Below are 14,934 nucleotides of genomic sequence, written 5' to 3' on the forward strand. Positions count from 1 at the left end.
TTTAGTCCTTGTATTTGCAAATCCATAGCAATCTAGTCCCTATACTCGAATGAGTAACAATTTAGTCCATATACTTCAGAAATTGCAACAATTTAATCTCTATCATGAAAATTATCTTCAAAATTAAATGACAATCTTATTATGTAACAACTTAAACTTTATAGTTTTTTTTTAATTGATTGTTAATCAGTTGATCAATCTACAGGTATAATAAATTTCATTAAATCTTCATAGTATTTTATATATAATAAATATTAAATCATAATAAATGGTTAAATTATAAGGATTAAATCGTTAGTTGTTAAAGTTAAATGATTAAGTTGTTACAAATTTTAAAATACATGGACTAAATTGTTTAGGCCTCGTTTAGTACTCATTTAGTTTTTTTAAAATTAAGCTTATAGACACTACTTCTACTACTAAAATTTTTTCATTTATTATCTACTTTTTACAGTTGTTTAAAAAATCAAGTCAAATTTTGAAAACTAAAAAAAGTTTTTAAAAACTTGTTTTTGTTTTTGGAAGTAGACTAATAATTCAAACAAAGATGCAAACTACGGTAAGAAATGAGTGATGAAATAGACTTAATTTAAAAAAACCAAAACAAGAAACGAAATTATTATCCTAAAAAAAAAACAAGGCCTTAAATTGTCGCTTTTATTAAAGTTTCAATGATCAGAAGTGATTGTTAACCTAGAAAAAAAATTCAAGCAAACCTATATGAGACGCCAAATTAGCAACAAATGAAAATGATGATGGAAGATTTCTCTCTCGAGAAACCCCAAATTGAAATAGTAACAATTTCAACATTATTGTCATTAAGTGAGATTCCACCAAGATGAGCATTGCTTACCAATCATAAAATATGTATTATCAATTTTAGATTACAAAATGTTACATTTTTATTCTTATGTTCTAATTTGAATTTGATTACGGGTTTCGAAATGTCACATGTTTTATTTTTTTGCGATTGTACCTGAGTATTTATGATTCGATTTTGGTAATTGGTGTTAAATTTCAATTAACTAGTTTAAAATAACCATGATGTGATTTTCACTTAATTTTAATTGTAACAAAAATTAATGAAAACTAATTATTTAATTATATTCACTATAATTGTTTTAAATTAGTTAATAAAGAATTAACACAAATAGCTAAGGTTCATTTTGGATTGCGTTTACCATTCTAGAAACTGTGAGTAAATCTTAAATTGTATCTACCATAATCACTTTTAAATTTTAACTAATCGGCAAGAGCACGAGCATTCAACTTTTCTAAAAGTTTGTTATCTTCGTTTTAAATAAATATATATTACAATAATATTCTTTCATATTAATATATTTTGTCATATCTATTTTCAAATTTTAATAGATTCGATTTTTGTAATAATTATTTTTAAAATTTTTATCAAATAATTTAGATTGAACAAAATTAGTTGAAATTTAAATCATATACATTTTTAAAATATATTATAATAAATTATAAATTAATCATCAATGTGAAAATAATTGAATTAATGAGCACATTTTGGTTCATATAATCAAATTACACCAATTCAATATTAATTTATCAAATATCGTAATTAGTTTTTTAATTTAAATTAAAATTTACCAATCACTATTTTATTTTCCTTTCACTGCCAATTTTTCTAAAAACATAGTTGCTTACAGTTAGCTTAAAAGCTAGAGCAATCCCAAACTAAGAACATAAAGATTAGTGAAAACTGAAAAAGTTTTGAAGCCAATGAACCAAATAGAAACTAAACTCCAAAAGAAAATAATATTTTGAAACATAGAAACTAAATAGAAATTATACTTATAACTCAATACCAAAAGTGTGTTTTTCCAATAAACTTGTTGGTTAAAAAACACTTTTGGTCTCTAAACTAGAAACAACGAGTTAATCAATAAACTTTAATTGTAACGATTTAGTCCCTATACATTTAAATTTGAAACATTTTAGTCCATATGCTTTGAAACTTGTAACAATTTAATCTCTATCCTGAAAAATCTCATCAAAATCAAATATAAACTTTTGTTAAATAACTATTTAGTCTTTACAATATATAAATAAAATTGATTTATGATCCATTTATCCATCTATATGTGAAGAAAATTTAGTGAAATCTTAATGATATTTTTTATGATAGAGATTAAATCATTTTTCATTAAAATTTAAGAACTAAATAGTTATAAATTTAAAAATATAAAAACTAAATCGTTATCTAGTAAAGTAAAAAAAAAACTAAAATTATTTGTGGTTTTTAACCCAACTTTAGATTTGGAGAAGATTTGCACTCCTTTTGGAGAAGATTGCCGGATGAAAATCTATGCGATAAATTAAATTAAAAAAAAAATATGGGAATGAACCGTGAGATAGTGAAGGTTAATTCTTAATTTGGTTTCGGAAAGTAGAGCAAAATTTGTTTCTCATATTTTAAAAAATATTTGTAATTCAATATCTACTAAAGAGGAGTTGTCAATTATTAGAAAATTCGTTTGCAAAAAAAAAAAAAAAAGAAAAAAAAGAAAAAAAAAGAAAAAGAAATTATTAGGGAATTTATTGTAAACTTTATATGCCAACTTGAACTATAGAAAACTTACATGATAATTGAATTATCCAATAAAGGAAAATAAATAAATAAATAAAAAGCACAAAATAAAATTGAAAAATAAAGATATTATAAATACAGAATCTGACTGCCCTAAATCGGAAGAAACCCCAACTCTGATTCAATCTCGTTCTCTCTCACGATCACCCCATCCGGCGGTGGATTCCTGGTGGGCGGCGGCTGTTTCTTATCTTATGAGCATCCACCTCAACGGCTGCGACCATAAATTCTTCTCCAGCTAGCAGCAGCTGCCCCTTTGAGAACTTCCCATAAATTTCACTATTTTTCTCTAAAAGTTGTGACTTTGTGGATATCATGGCTAGAATTTTGGTTCAACCGACAAATATTCTTGGTCTTGTTGGTGGAAGTAAGAGTTCCCCTTCAAGAGGATCATGTAATGTAAAACGGGTTGTTAAAATGATGTCTAGTGTACATTCACCTGGTTTGAGGATGAGAAGCTTTTCTGGACTTAGAGGGTTTAATTCTTTGGATAATATGTTGAGAACTGGACAAGATTTTCATTCGAAGATGGCAATTACAATCTCTTCTAGGCGAGGGAAGGCTAGCAGGTGTGTTCCAAGAGCAATGTTTGAGCGATTTACTGAAAAAGCGATTAGAGTAATTATGCTTGCTCAGGAGGAAACGAGACGGCTTGGTCATGATTTTGTTGGCACAGAACAGATCCTTTTGGGTCTTATTGGGGAAGGCACTGGTATTGCTGCTAAGGTTCTTAAATCTATGGGAATTAATCTTAAAGATGCTCGTGTGGAAGTGGAGAAGATAATTGGTCGGGGTGGTGGGTTTGTTGGTGTAGAAATCCCATTCACTTCTCTTGCAAAGCGTCTTTTGGAACACTCTCTTGAGGAAGCTCGCCAACTCGGTAATTTTTCTCTGCCTCTTTGATTCTGTTCCGCTTGAATCTATTTGATTTCACTCTGTATAGTTACAAGTAGCAATTTTGTTTCTTAGTTTATGCACTGTGGCAAGTAAGGGCTTGAAGCTTTGCTGGGTGCTTAAATCGTGGTGTCTAGTTTTCAAAACTAGAATGCTTGATAAGAGAAAAAAAAATCATTGTTTTGTCCGAAGTTGTCTCCGAGAACTGGTGTTGGATCACTAATAATCTTTCTATGAAGTAGTCAAATGTGGCTTGATACGATGCATATCATTTTAAAGGCATGGTATTGACATTATACTTTGTTGGCATTTTCTCATAGTAGTATTTAGTTAGTTTTTTCAACTTTAAAAATTTACAAATTTCACTATCCTTTTTTTCCGCGCAAAAATTGTATGGTTCATAGTCCAAAGGTTTTTTTTTTTTTTTTTTCCCTCCTTCCCGCAATAAGTATCAGTTTAATCCCTTTTATTTTAACATTTTAAACTTATACCATTTCCACTGGTAGATGCTAGATTTATGCTAACTTCTTAGAAATCTGAAGGGATGTATATCCCATGTGTATTTATGTGTGTCTCTGGATATGTAGGTCCATGTGCCGTTAGTTGGATCTTGTCTTGTGTATTTCTTATGTGTGCTGTCCATTGTTAAACTTCTTAACATTGTACTGACTAGGAAACTTAACATTGTATTGACTATGAAACTTGCATGAATTTCCTGCATTTTCAGGCCACAATTATATTGGGTCAGAGCACTTGCTTCTGGGACTACTTCGTGAAGGGGAGGGTGTTGCAGCTCGTGTTCTTGAAAATTTAGGTGCTGATCCCACTAACATACGGACTCAGGCAAGAATTTCATCCTGACACTATAGATTTATTTTATTTGAGGAAGACATTTTAAACAGCGCCTAATAATTTACAAATTGAGTTAACAGGTTATTCGGATGGTGGGTGAGAGCACAGAGGCTGTTGGTGCTGGTGTTGGAGGAGGGACCAGTGGGAACAAGATGCCAACCCTGGAAGAGTATGGGACAAACTTAACTAAGCTGGCAGAAGAGGTGCTTTGGAAATATATTTCTGTGACTCCTGACAAAGATTTGTTTATTCTGTGAAAACACAGGCTCTCATTTCAGTTTCTTGCCTCTCCAGGGTAAACTAGATCCTGTTGTTGGTAGGCAGCAGCAAATAGAACGTGTAACCCAAATTCTTGGTCGGAGAACAAAGAATAACCCTTGCCTCATTGGTGAACCTGGTGTTGGAAAATCGGCCATTGCTGAAGGTCTGGCTCAAAGGATTGCTAATGGGGATGTTCCTGAAACGATAGAAGGGAAGAAGGTTAGAATTTATTCTTCCAGTAACTGGCCTCTTTTACTAGAATACAAGAACATACCTCGTTGTTTGTTGAACAATCTATGTTGCTGTCCTAAAATGTTAAAGCTGTAATCTTTGTTGTTTCCATCTGTATTTTCTTCTCTTAGAAATTTGGAAAGAAAGAAACTTTAGGATGTCAGATCATAATAGGGCTAGAGAATGCCTATGGTGTGGGATTTTATTCATTATTTGATCTTGAATTGTTGTATTTTTGCATTTTCTTGCATGGTGTACTTTTTAACATACAACTGTGAAAATAGAAAATCATGTCTACTAACTTTAATCTGTATAGCTTTGGATCCTTACATGGTTGACTGTTCTTGAGTATTTTTGTATAATGTTCGTGGTGTCGGTAACATTTATTAGGGGGTGGTACAATGTTAAATTACCCAGTACAAGCCTCGAGTTGGAAATTTAAAAAGAAAATAAACTTTTAGGATACTAACACGGTTGTAACGTACTGTAGAGATCCTTTGGTGGTTTTTAAACCCTAAGCATATTATTATAGATAATGACTTTTTCACGATCTATGTAGTCCTTTTGTATAACTTTTTGATCGCTAATTCCTTTTGTATGGCTGGGACATTTATCCCCTCTTTTTGTAGCCTTTCATTTACTTATTCACTAAATTTGGACCTGCTGTTAGAAGTCCTACTCACGATATTTATAATATTACTATTTTATACTCAACTTTTCTAGCCAATATTTGAGATTTTATTTCCTCGATGGTAATCTTTATGGCCTAATATCTAAACCCGTAATTGTAACATTTCGAATATGATGCATATATTTCTTCAGAGTATTATATCTTTTGATGCAATTTCAAATAAGACACACACTGAATGACCAATCTTGCATCCTTCGTAGAAATAATGTTACTACATTTTAAGTATTGTGTGTTTTTGTTTGAACAAGAAACAAAGTATTGTGCAATTGTATATCTATTTCAACCATAATTACAATTAAGCAGCCGGCTACACTTTGTTAGCAGACAAGTACCAGAAACTCTGTAGGCTATTTATTTCTGGTAATTGTTCTCTTACTACAAATGAAGGAATCAATTTTGTTTGCAAAACCCGTTCTCAACAATCTTTTTATTTTTTATTTTTTTGTAGTTTGAACTAGTTGGCTATTTTTCTCCACTTTTCTGGGGCACTTGTTATTGAGTTAGTTTTTTAGAACCATCTGTTGTGCAGGTTATAACCTTGGATATGGGCCTTCTTGTAGCTGGCACGAAATATCGTGGGGAGTTTGAAGAAAGATTAAAAAAACTGATGGAGGAAATAAAACAAAGTGATGAGATTATTCTTTTTATTGATGAGGTGCACACATTAATTGGAGCAGGGGCTGCAGAAGGAGCTATTGATGCAGCAAACATATTAAAACCCGCCCTTGCAAGGGGCGAACTGCAGGTATTCTCGAGACCATATAATTCACTTAAAAAAAATGTCCAAAGAAACTAAGAGGCCATGGTAGTGGAAAGCTATTGCATGAAGACCTTCCACTCCAGGTTAAAAAAAGAAAAAAAAATATATGACCCAACAATTTTTTGAGATAAGAGACCAAACATTCCCAACAAAATAAGGCTAAAACAACTTACGAGGCCGGGGCAGAGTAAAATCAGAGAAGGAAGCTATTGGATGAAAACCTTCCGCTCTAGGTTAATAAAAAGATCGTGGTTAATCAACATTTTTTATTTGGGTGAAGGATGCTCTAACATCTAATGAACAAGATTCCAAAAACTATTTATGGATTTCTTCTGTTTCTCATGAAAAATTTATGGCTTCCTTACAACCGTATGAGCCACAAAAAGCTCTGATGCGCACTATTAAGATCTGTAGCTTTTCTTTTCAACCAACTAAGAGTTTTACATTGTAGTTTACATTGTAGTCTAACTTGATTAATCAAGCTCCTGATGGCAAGGTATCACTAAAAAACTTGTCCTTAAGGACGAACTTTAGTTTCTGAGGGAGTAGTTCGGAGCTTCAAGTCCAAGAACTGTGGAGCTATCTTGGGTCCACGTTAATATATCTTTTTTAGAACCAAAACTAACCACCTGGATCTCCTCTCTATTTTTGTTAACCAAGTTGTATTTTAATGAAGATTCTACACAATAAAGAGATATTCTGTATCTGTCATCACAAGAAGTGACAAAAAGGGAAAAAAAAAACAATTGTTACAAAATATTGGATAACAAATACTTATAAAGTTCATAACAAGACAGGCTGGTACTTTTCAATCCTTGTAATCCTTAAAATGTTGAGTTACATGTTTTAGTTCTTTGCTCCCTGCGCTGCCTAATTGTCTGGCTCTCTATTTTTACAGTGCATTGGAGCTACAACCTTGGACGAATACAGAAAACACATTGAGAAAGACCCAGCCTTAGAACGACGATTTCAGCCAGTCAGAGTGCCAGAACCATCTGTGGATGAAACCATACAGATTTTGAGAGGCCTCAGGGAACGGTATGAAATCCACCACAAACTTCGTTACACAGATGAAGCATTAGAAGCTGCCGCACAGCTGTCATACCAGTACATAAGGTATGTTATTTTTTGAAAGTACATTACGTATGTTATGATTGCCTTGAAAGTTAATATTTAGTTAAGTGGAGGAAAAAAAGCCCTTTGATGTTTAACATCCACTTGTTCTACCTCCTAATAGACTAATTTGGTTGGATAATTATTTGATAACATTAAAGACCACATATTTAGGTAGATTAGGTAAGCATGATAACGTGTCCAAGTTATTGCCTCTGACATTTTCTATGTATTATGTTAATATTGATGTGTGTAATAGATTTCCTTGTCGTGTCTGTGCTTTGGAATAATTAGTTAATGGGTATCTGTAAATTTCAGTGATCGATTCTTGCCTGATAAGGCAATCGACTTGATTGATGAAGCAGGTTCCCGAGTTCGCCTTCATGCTCATGTTCTTGTAATCCCTTTCAACTTCTCCAATCCGGTCATTTTTCTTCATGATTTTGCTACATGAGTTACTGAGGAAGCTAAGGAGGTTGAAAAAGAGCTCAGGCAGATCACGAAGGAGAAGAATGACGCTGTTCGGAGTCAAGATTTTGAGAAGGTAATTTTGTTATCTTCTATTCTTCTCCTAATAGCATTTTACAATTTAGTTTCCTGGAACCGCATATTGGTGTTCTTTTTATCTGGGTTTTCATATGAATGATCAAGTGGTAGCAAAATCTAGATTTTAGTATTTCCATGCCATTTTATTAGCTGATTCAGTTCTAGCAAATGAAACTCGAGTGAACTTCTACTTTTAAACAGGCTGGAGAATTGCGTGATAGAGAAATGGAACTTAAGGTTAAGATATCAGCTCTAATAGATAAGGGTAAGGAGATGAGCAAGGCAGAAAGAGAGGCAGGGGATGTAGGCCCTGTTGTGACTGAAGTTGATATTCAGCATATTGTCTCCTCCTGGACCGGCATTCCGGTCGAGAAAGTATCCACTGATGAATCTGACCGCCTGCTCAAAATGGAAGAGACCCTCCATAAGAGGGTCATTGGTCAAGATGAAGCAGTTAAAGCCATCAGCCGTGCCATACGCCGAGCTCGTGTTGGACTCAAGAATCCCAATCGTCCCATTGCAAGCTTTATATTTTCTGGTCCAACTGGTGTGGGTAAATCTGAGTTAGCAAAAGCATTGGCCGCTTACTATTTTGGCTCCGAAGAAGCAATGATTCGCCTTGATATGAGTGAATTTATGGAAAGACATACTGTTTCCAAGCTCATTGGTTCACCCCCTGGTTATGTTGGTTACACAGAGGGGGGTCAATTAACTGAGGCCGTTCGTCGTCGTCCATACACAGTGGTTCTCTTTGATGAGATTGAAAAAGCTCATCCTGATGTGTTCAACATGATGCTTCAAATTCTAGAGGATGGAAGGTTGACAGATAGCAAGGGCAGAACAGTGGACTTCAAGAATACACTTTTGATAATGACATCGAACGTGGGAAGCAGTGTAATAGAGAAGGGAGGTCGGAGAATAGGGTTCGACCTTGATTATGACGAGAAGGACAGTAGTTATAACCGTATCAAGAGCTTGGTGACGGAGGAACTGAAACAATACTTCAGGCCTGAGTTTTTGAACAGGTTGGATGAGATGATCGTGTTCCGTCAACTCACAAAACTGGAGGTGAAGGAGATTGCGGATATAATGCTGAAGGAAGTATTTGATAGACTAAAAGTAAAAGAAATTGATCTTCAAGTTACAGAAAGATTTAGAGATAGGGTAGTTGAGGAAGGATACGACCCAAGCTATGGTGCAAGACCATTGAGAAGGGCAATCATGAGACTTCTGGAGGACAGCATGGCTGAGAAGATGCTGGCAAGAGAGATCAAGGAGGGTAACTTGGTAATTGTGGATGCCGATTCCGATGGAAACGTGACGGTGCTCAATGGCGGAGCTGCTACTGAGTCTTTGGCAGATGCTATTCCTGTGTAACCTGTAAAGGTATGCACCCATTTTTTTTTGATAGGAGAATAACAACAATCTTATTATTTAGAAGTTAGGAAATGAAACGTAATTCCATCTTATTTAGTAGTTGTACTTTGTATAGTCTATTTATTTCTAACTAGATGGAAGGGGCAGTTGGTGCAGTGGATCTGGAAATATGTAGTTGATTTTCTTACTTCTTTTCTGTTCTAGTTGTATTTATTCATTTAATGGTTATTACCACTACGAGGATCGGCATGACTTTGCAGAACTTCGTTGTATCAATAAAATTGGTAATGTGCCATCACTTATTTATTTGTTTACTCGAAAGATTTACTTTTGAACGTCAAAAATATTTTTATTTGTTTACAATACTTTAGAAAGTGTTTAATAGGTGGTAAGTCTACTTTTGAACTTTAAAAATGTTCTTATAGGGTATTTAAACTCTTTCAAATGATTTGATTGGTAAAATATTATGTCTAATTTTGTTTAGTAGGTCTGTGAGCTGTAAAAAAGATGTTTATGCGTCAAGAAAATTAAACATCTTTCAAATATCCTAGGATGCTCTTATGGGAGTGTTTGAAGAGTTTTGGATGATGAGTTCTCGAGATTTCCATGTTTAACGTATTTTTTTAAATACATATCCCTATTATTTATCTGTATTTTATAATTAAAAATAAATATTTTAAATCATACACTCATTTGTGTTATATTGTGGTTTTTATTTTATAGAAAGATGTTTAAATTAATATTTATTTTACCAAAAATATCAATTAATATAGATTATTTTGGTGAGAAAAATAACGTACAAAATGATACAAACTATGTTTATTTAAAAAGAAATTGAAATTAACAAAAAAATGTTATATAAATTAAAATTATATTAAATTAATGAATAGTAAGAATATTTTGGAAATGAAACGAATATAGTTATCCAAGTATTTTAAGATAGTTGTAAAATATTTTTATAAAATTAAATATTGTTATCCAAAGATGTTAGACACTTTCCATTCGAGTTTTCAAAAAGTTCAATTATCTATTAAGAAATGAATGGTATCTTCAATCTTCATTGTTTTTTAATTTTTCATCTCACTTGTGTCGCTTCATTCCCTTTTCACTAAACGTTAACAATATTGTTCAATTATTTTATTTAATTTTTTTTTATCTTTTTCATATTTTATTTAATTTTTTATCTTTTTCACTTTTTATTGCTTATTTTATGTTAAGAATAAATAAGTTTATTTTACCCATTTGCCCATGATTTTAGGTTCATTAGTTATTTCATATAGCAATAAGAAAGAGCTTAGTTTAACTAATATAAAGATTGTATTATCAACATTGAGATAAGAGATTTGATCCACCTCTCTTCGTATTGTTAAAAAAATAAATATATTTAACAAAGTAGGTCGCTTGAACTTCTAATATGTCATTTCTTCCTCAATCACTATTGATATCTTTTTTCTTTCCTTTCTTCAATTGCTTTAGTCTTGTGTTCTTCAATCTTTTATTCCAGATCATCTTTTTCATTCTTTTCTTTCTCGTCTTTTTCAAGATCGAACTTGAGGCCTTGAAGAAGATGAGAAAGAAAAGACTAGAAGTTTTCTTTAAGATCGAACTAGAAGTTTGGTGCGATCATACCAACACTAACGTGTTGAATCCCATTAGAACTCTACAGTTAAGTGTGCTTGGACTAGAGTAGTACTAAGTTGAGTGACCATCTGGGAAGTCTTCATGTTGTACCTCTTTTATAAAGATTGAACTAGAAATCTAAAACTTATAGAATCTATTGGTAGCTATCACTAATAGACTTCTATCATATGACATAATAGAAATTTATTTGTGATAGCCATTGATATACTTATATATTAATTATTCAAAGGATTTTATCATTGATTTACAAATTCATTGACTATTGCTCATGTCTTTTAAGTGTTAGAAAATATTCACTTAGGTGGAAAATATGAATTTGATAATTCTTGGTTTGAAATTGATGATATTAGGGACATCGATGATATGACTTAGGTTGATATTAGTGGTATCCATATATAAGTGATATAACTTAGGTAGATAATAGTGACATCTGTGTACTAATGACATCGATTATTAATGATATGGGTGATAGAACTTAGGTAGATATAAGTAATATTCATGTATTCGTGATATCTAACTTAAGTAGATATTAGTGATAGAAGACTATTAGTGATATTAGTGATAGAAATCCATTAGTAATAATCATGATAAAAGTTATCATTGATAGTATGTTATCAGTGATAGAAACTATCATTGATTGCATGATATTAGATAGACCACAGAAGACATGTATTGGGATTGGTGTCCTAAATATCTATTGTATTCTCGTAGTTTGTAAATTATGTATAAAAAAAAATTGTTATTATTATTATAATAATAAATTTTTAGCATACACTCTATCCAATAAACAAAGATCCTAGGTTATTTTATGTAATTTAAACATGTATGTTGAGACATATAGGTGGATCATGTTTAAATGATAACCTAAACGATCGAAAGTAGATGGATAAGGCTGGATACCTTATCCTGGTAACACTACGGATACGACTCGCTTTGTAGATGTTACAAATATTGTAACGTGCTACAAATGATCTAATCCCCACATGTGAGCGGAGGTATCCTATACAAAGAGTTTGTATAAGACCGGACCAGGAAATGAATGGTCTCATTATATAACGTCGTCAATAATAGAGACTTACATTTCACCATGATGATCATAAGTGACATGACCTGAATCCTGAATGAGTTGTAAACTTCTGCTTATGAAGACGATCCTTTAATTTGCATGAATGAGAGTGACCAAATCGCCGACTCAATATGCTTATCATTTTGGAGATTCGTCTGATTGGGGAGCTGAGAACACAACTATACAAGACAAAGTTCACTCATTCCTTGATGTTGGGGTAAGTAGATAAATTGCTCCCTTAAGGACTTATTCTGGGGCTTGAACAATGTGGTCATACCCTCTATTGGCCTGAGAGGGATTTGGTCATAGTTGGACTATGGCTTATTGTTCATTAGAGGGATCGGTTGTACTTAAGGAGTTAGATGTAACTATATGGGCAAAACGGTAATTTTGACCCAATTGTACTTACGAGAAATTTGTGAAGGGTCATCGCTTTATTGATTGGTTATATCTAATAGACATAAAAATATATATGTAGTGTGAAGAGTGCAATTGTCGATCTTTAGTGGGGTGACCGACAATTAATAGATGTTGGATAATTTAATTAAAGGAGTTTAATTAATTATCTGAGTACCATTGGAGCCTCGATCTACAGGTCCATAAGGTCCCATTTGTAGCTCAATATGGATTATTGAGTACTAATTTTGGATTAATTTGAATTGTTCAAATAAATTGAGAAAATTAATTATATGTGATATAATTAATAAAATGTATTGGATACATGATATAAAGTTTATTTTAAGAAAAATTAAATATTTGAATGTGATTCAAATACTAATTATATTGATGAGATTCATATAATTAAATTTAGTATAAATGCGATTCATATTAAATACTATACACATATGAGAGAAATACAAACTATAGATTATATTGTATTTGATACAATATTAAAACTCTAGGTTATGTGTTATATTTGATATAACATATAGTTTAATATATATTATATGATAAGGTGGTTATCATATACATATATATTAAATAATTTATTAAAATAGTTTTAAAAATTATTTTGTTTTTTAAATTCAATTAATTTTTTAAGTTAATTGAGGAGGGAGTTGTAACTCATTCTCCCTCTTTTTTCTCTGGTGGAAGACGTGTTTGAGGGTTGGAGAAGATTTGATCTTCTTCCTATTGCTTCTTGCGATGCATAATTGACGCTCTGAAAATTCTTCAAAAACTCAAAGAAAAAGAAAACTCCCCTCTCAATCCTCTCCCTCTTCCCAGAAAATATACAGAGCCCACACCTCTTGTGATTCTCATCCTTATAAGAATACAGAGGTTGACCTCTTGGTAGTGGCCTTTTTGTGTTTGCTATAATTTTTGGAAATCGAGTTTCCAGGAGAGTTCATGATCGGATTGAAGGAATATGTGAAGACCTTTTGGCTTCAAGGGTAAGTTCTAATTCTTCCCTACTCACCTTTTCTTAGCATGCTGTAAAATTATGATTTTGCATAAATTATTGTTATGTAAATTTACAATTCTGTGTAAAAATCAAAATTGGGGCGATCCCGCTTTAACTGCGGACCTCATGGTTCCTTCAGCATGTTATTTGATGGTATAAGAGGAATGATAGAAGTTATCACTGATAGCATGTTATTAGTGATAAAGCAATCATTGATAACCACGATGTGGGTGATAGTGGTGAAAGAACTTAGGTGATATCCATATCAATGATATCAATGATATAAATTAGGTAGATATTATTGCTATCAATGATATTAGTGTTATCAATAATATGACTTGGGTAGATATTAGTGATAGTCACTTATAGACTTCTACAACTTATAGCTTTAAGTGTTAATCTTTGAAAATTTTTCAAAGTTGATAGCCACTAATATAAAATCTATTGATGATATCCTATGATAAGAATTGATAATCAAAGATTCATAATCATAAACAAAGAAATCAATCACTCTTTTTAGTGGGGAGGAATAGTGCGGCGAGATGAAGCATAAGTGGAGAGCGTTGCTTGAACATCAACAATTTAACTGATAACCACTAATAACTAACTAAAGTTGATAGCCAGTAATAATAGTCCAACATTGAGAGTAACTAATAGCTTTTAGGTGATAACCATTGATAGCTTCCCGAATTCTCTTTCAATGTTGTTAATTAGTTATAGAAAGTCTATCATTGATAGCCATTGATAGCTTTAAGTGTTAATATTTTAATGTTGGTTTCAATTGGTGAAAATCTATTAGTGATAATCACTTATAACAATTATTAATGATTACCATTAATAGTTGTTATTAGTGATAACTTTCCTTTTACGAAAACCAAGAAGAAGAAGTGTGCGAAAATAGGGGATTTTGGATTTTCATTTGGTGGACTAACATAAAATTATTGGGCTTTTTAGTCTTTTAAAATATATGGGACTATTTTTGTGCTACGTCTATAATCTTTTTATCTTTATGCTGTATATGATATTATTTTAGGCCTGATTGCCATTTGTGCAACTAGCTGATAAGTATAGTTATCTAAAAATGTCAAACATCTACAATTTTGAGCATCCAAAGATTTCAATTATCTGCATTTCTAAGAAATAGATGACCCCTAAAAGTGCTAAGTCTTTGGCTCAATTAAGCTGCTTCAAGTTTGAATTCGGAGGTTCTCGTCAAAGAGAGTTTAGAAACGATGTATGAATTCTCTTAACCTTGTTATTTTAACGTCGTGATGAAAAGGAGGTGTAAAACCTTTACCAAATTATCCAATGACTTACAGCATCATGCGAAGGATCTTTTCGGATTGATTATATAAAAAAATGTTTTTCAAAAAGTTTTTTTTATTTAAATATTTTTTTATAAAAATTGTTTAAAATAAAAAATAACACATTGGTTACACTTTTTGAAAAGTGTTTTTTATTTACAAGTTTGTTCGATTTCCTATAT

General features: G+C 32.0%; 1 protein-coding gene across 1 annotated transcript; it reads left to right on the forward strand.

Moving 5' to 3' along the window:
* Nucleotides 1–2,653: 2,653 nt before the first annotated feature.
* LOC120082989 (ATP-dependent Clp protease ATP-binding subunit ClpA homolog CD4B, chloroplastic-like) lies at nucleotides 2,654–9,650 on the forward strand. The gene is made up of 9 exons (XM_090316372.1): nucleotides 2,654–3,491; nucleotides 4,233–4,348; nucleotides 4,438–4,560; nucleotides 4,652–4,837; nucleotides 6,070–6,285; nucleotides 7,199–7,416; nucleotides 7,732–7,808; nucleotides 7,872–7,957; nucleotides 8,161–9,650. The coding sequence occupies exons 1-9, from the start codon at nucleotides 2,927–2,929 to the stop codon at nucleotides 9,334–9,336; spliced, it is 2,763 nt and encodes a 920-aa protein (XP_090172498.1). The 5' UTR covers nucleotides 2,654–2,926; the 3' UTR covers nucleotides 9,337–9,650.
* The last annotated feature ends 5,284 nt before the right edge of the window (nucleotides 9,651–14,934 follow it).

The sequence above is a fragment of the Benincasa hispida genome, chromosome 8 (assembly GCF_027475165.1).
Source record: "Benincasa hispida cultivar pf3 chromosome 8, pf3_genome.v1.1, whole genome shotgun sequence".
NCBI lineage: Eukaryota > Viridiplantae > Streptophyta > Magnoliopsida > Cucurbitales > Cucurbitaceae > Benincasa > Benincasa hispida.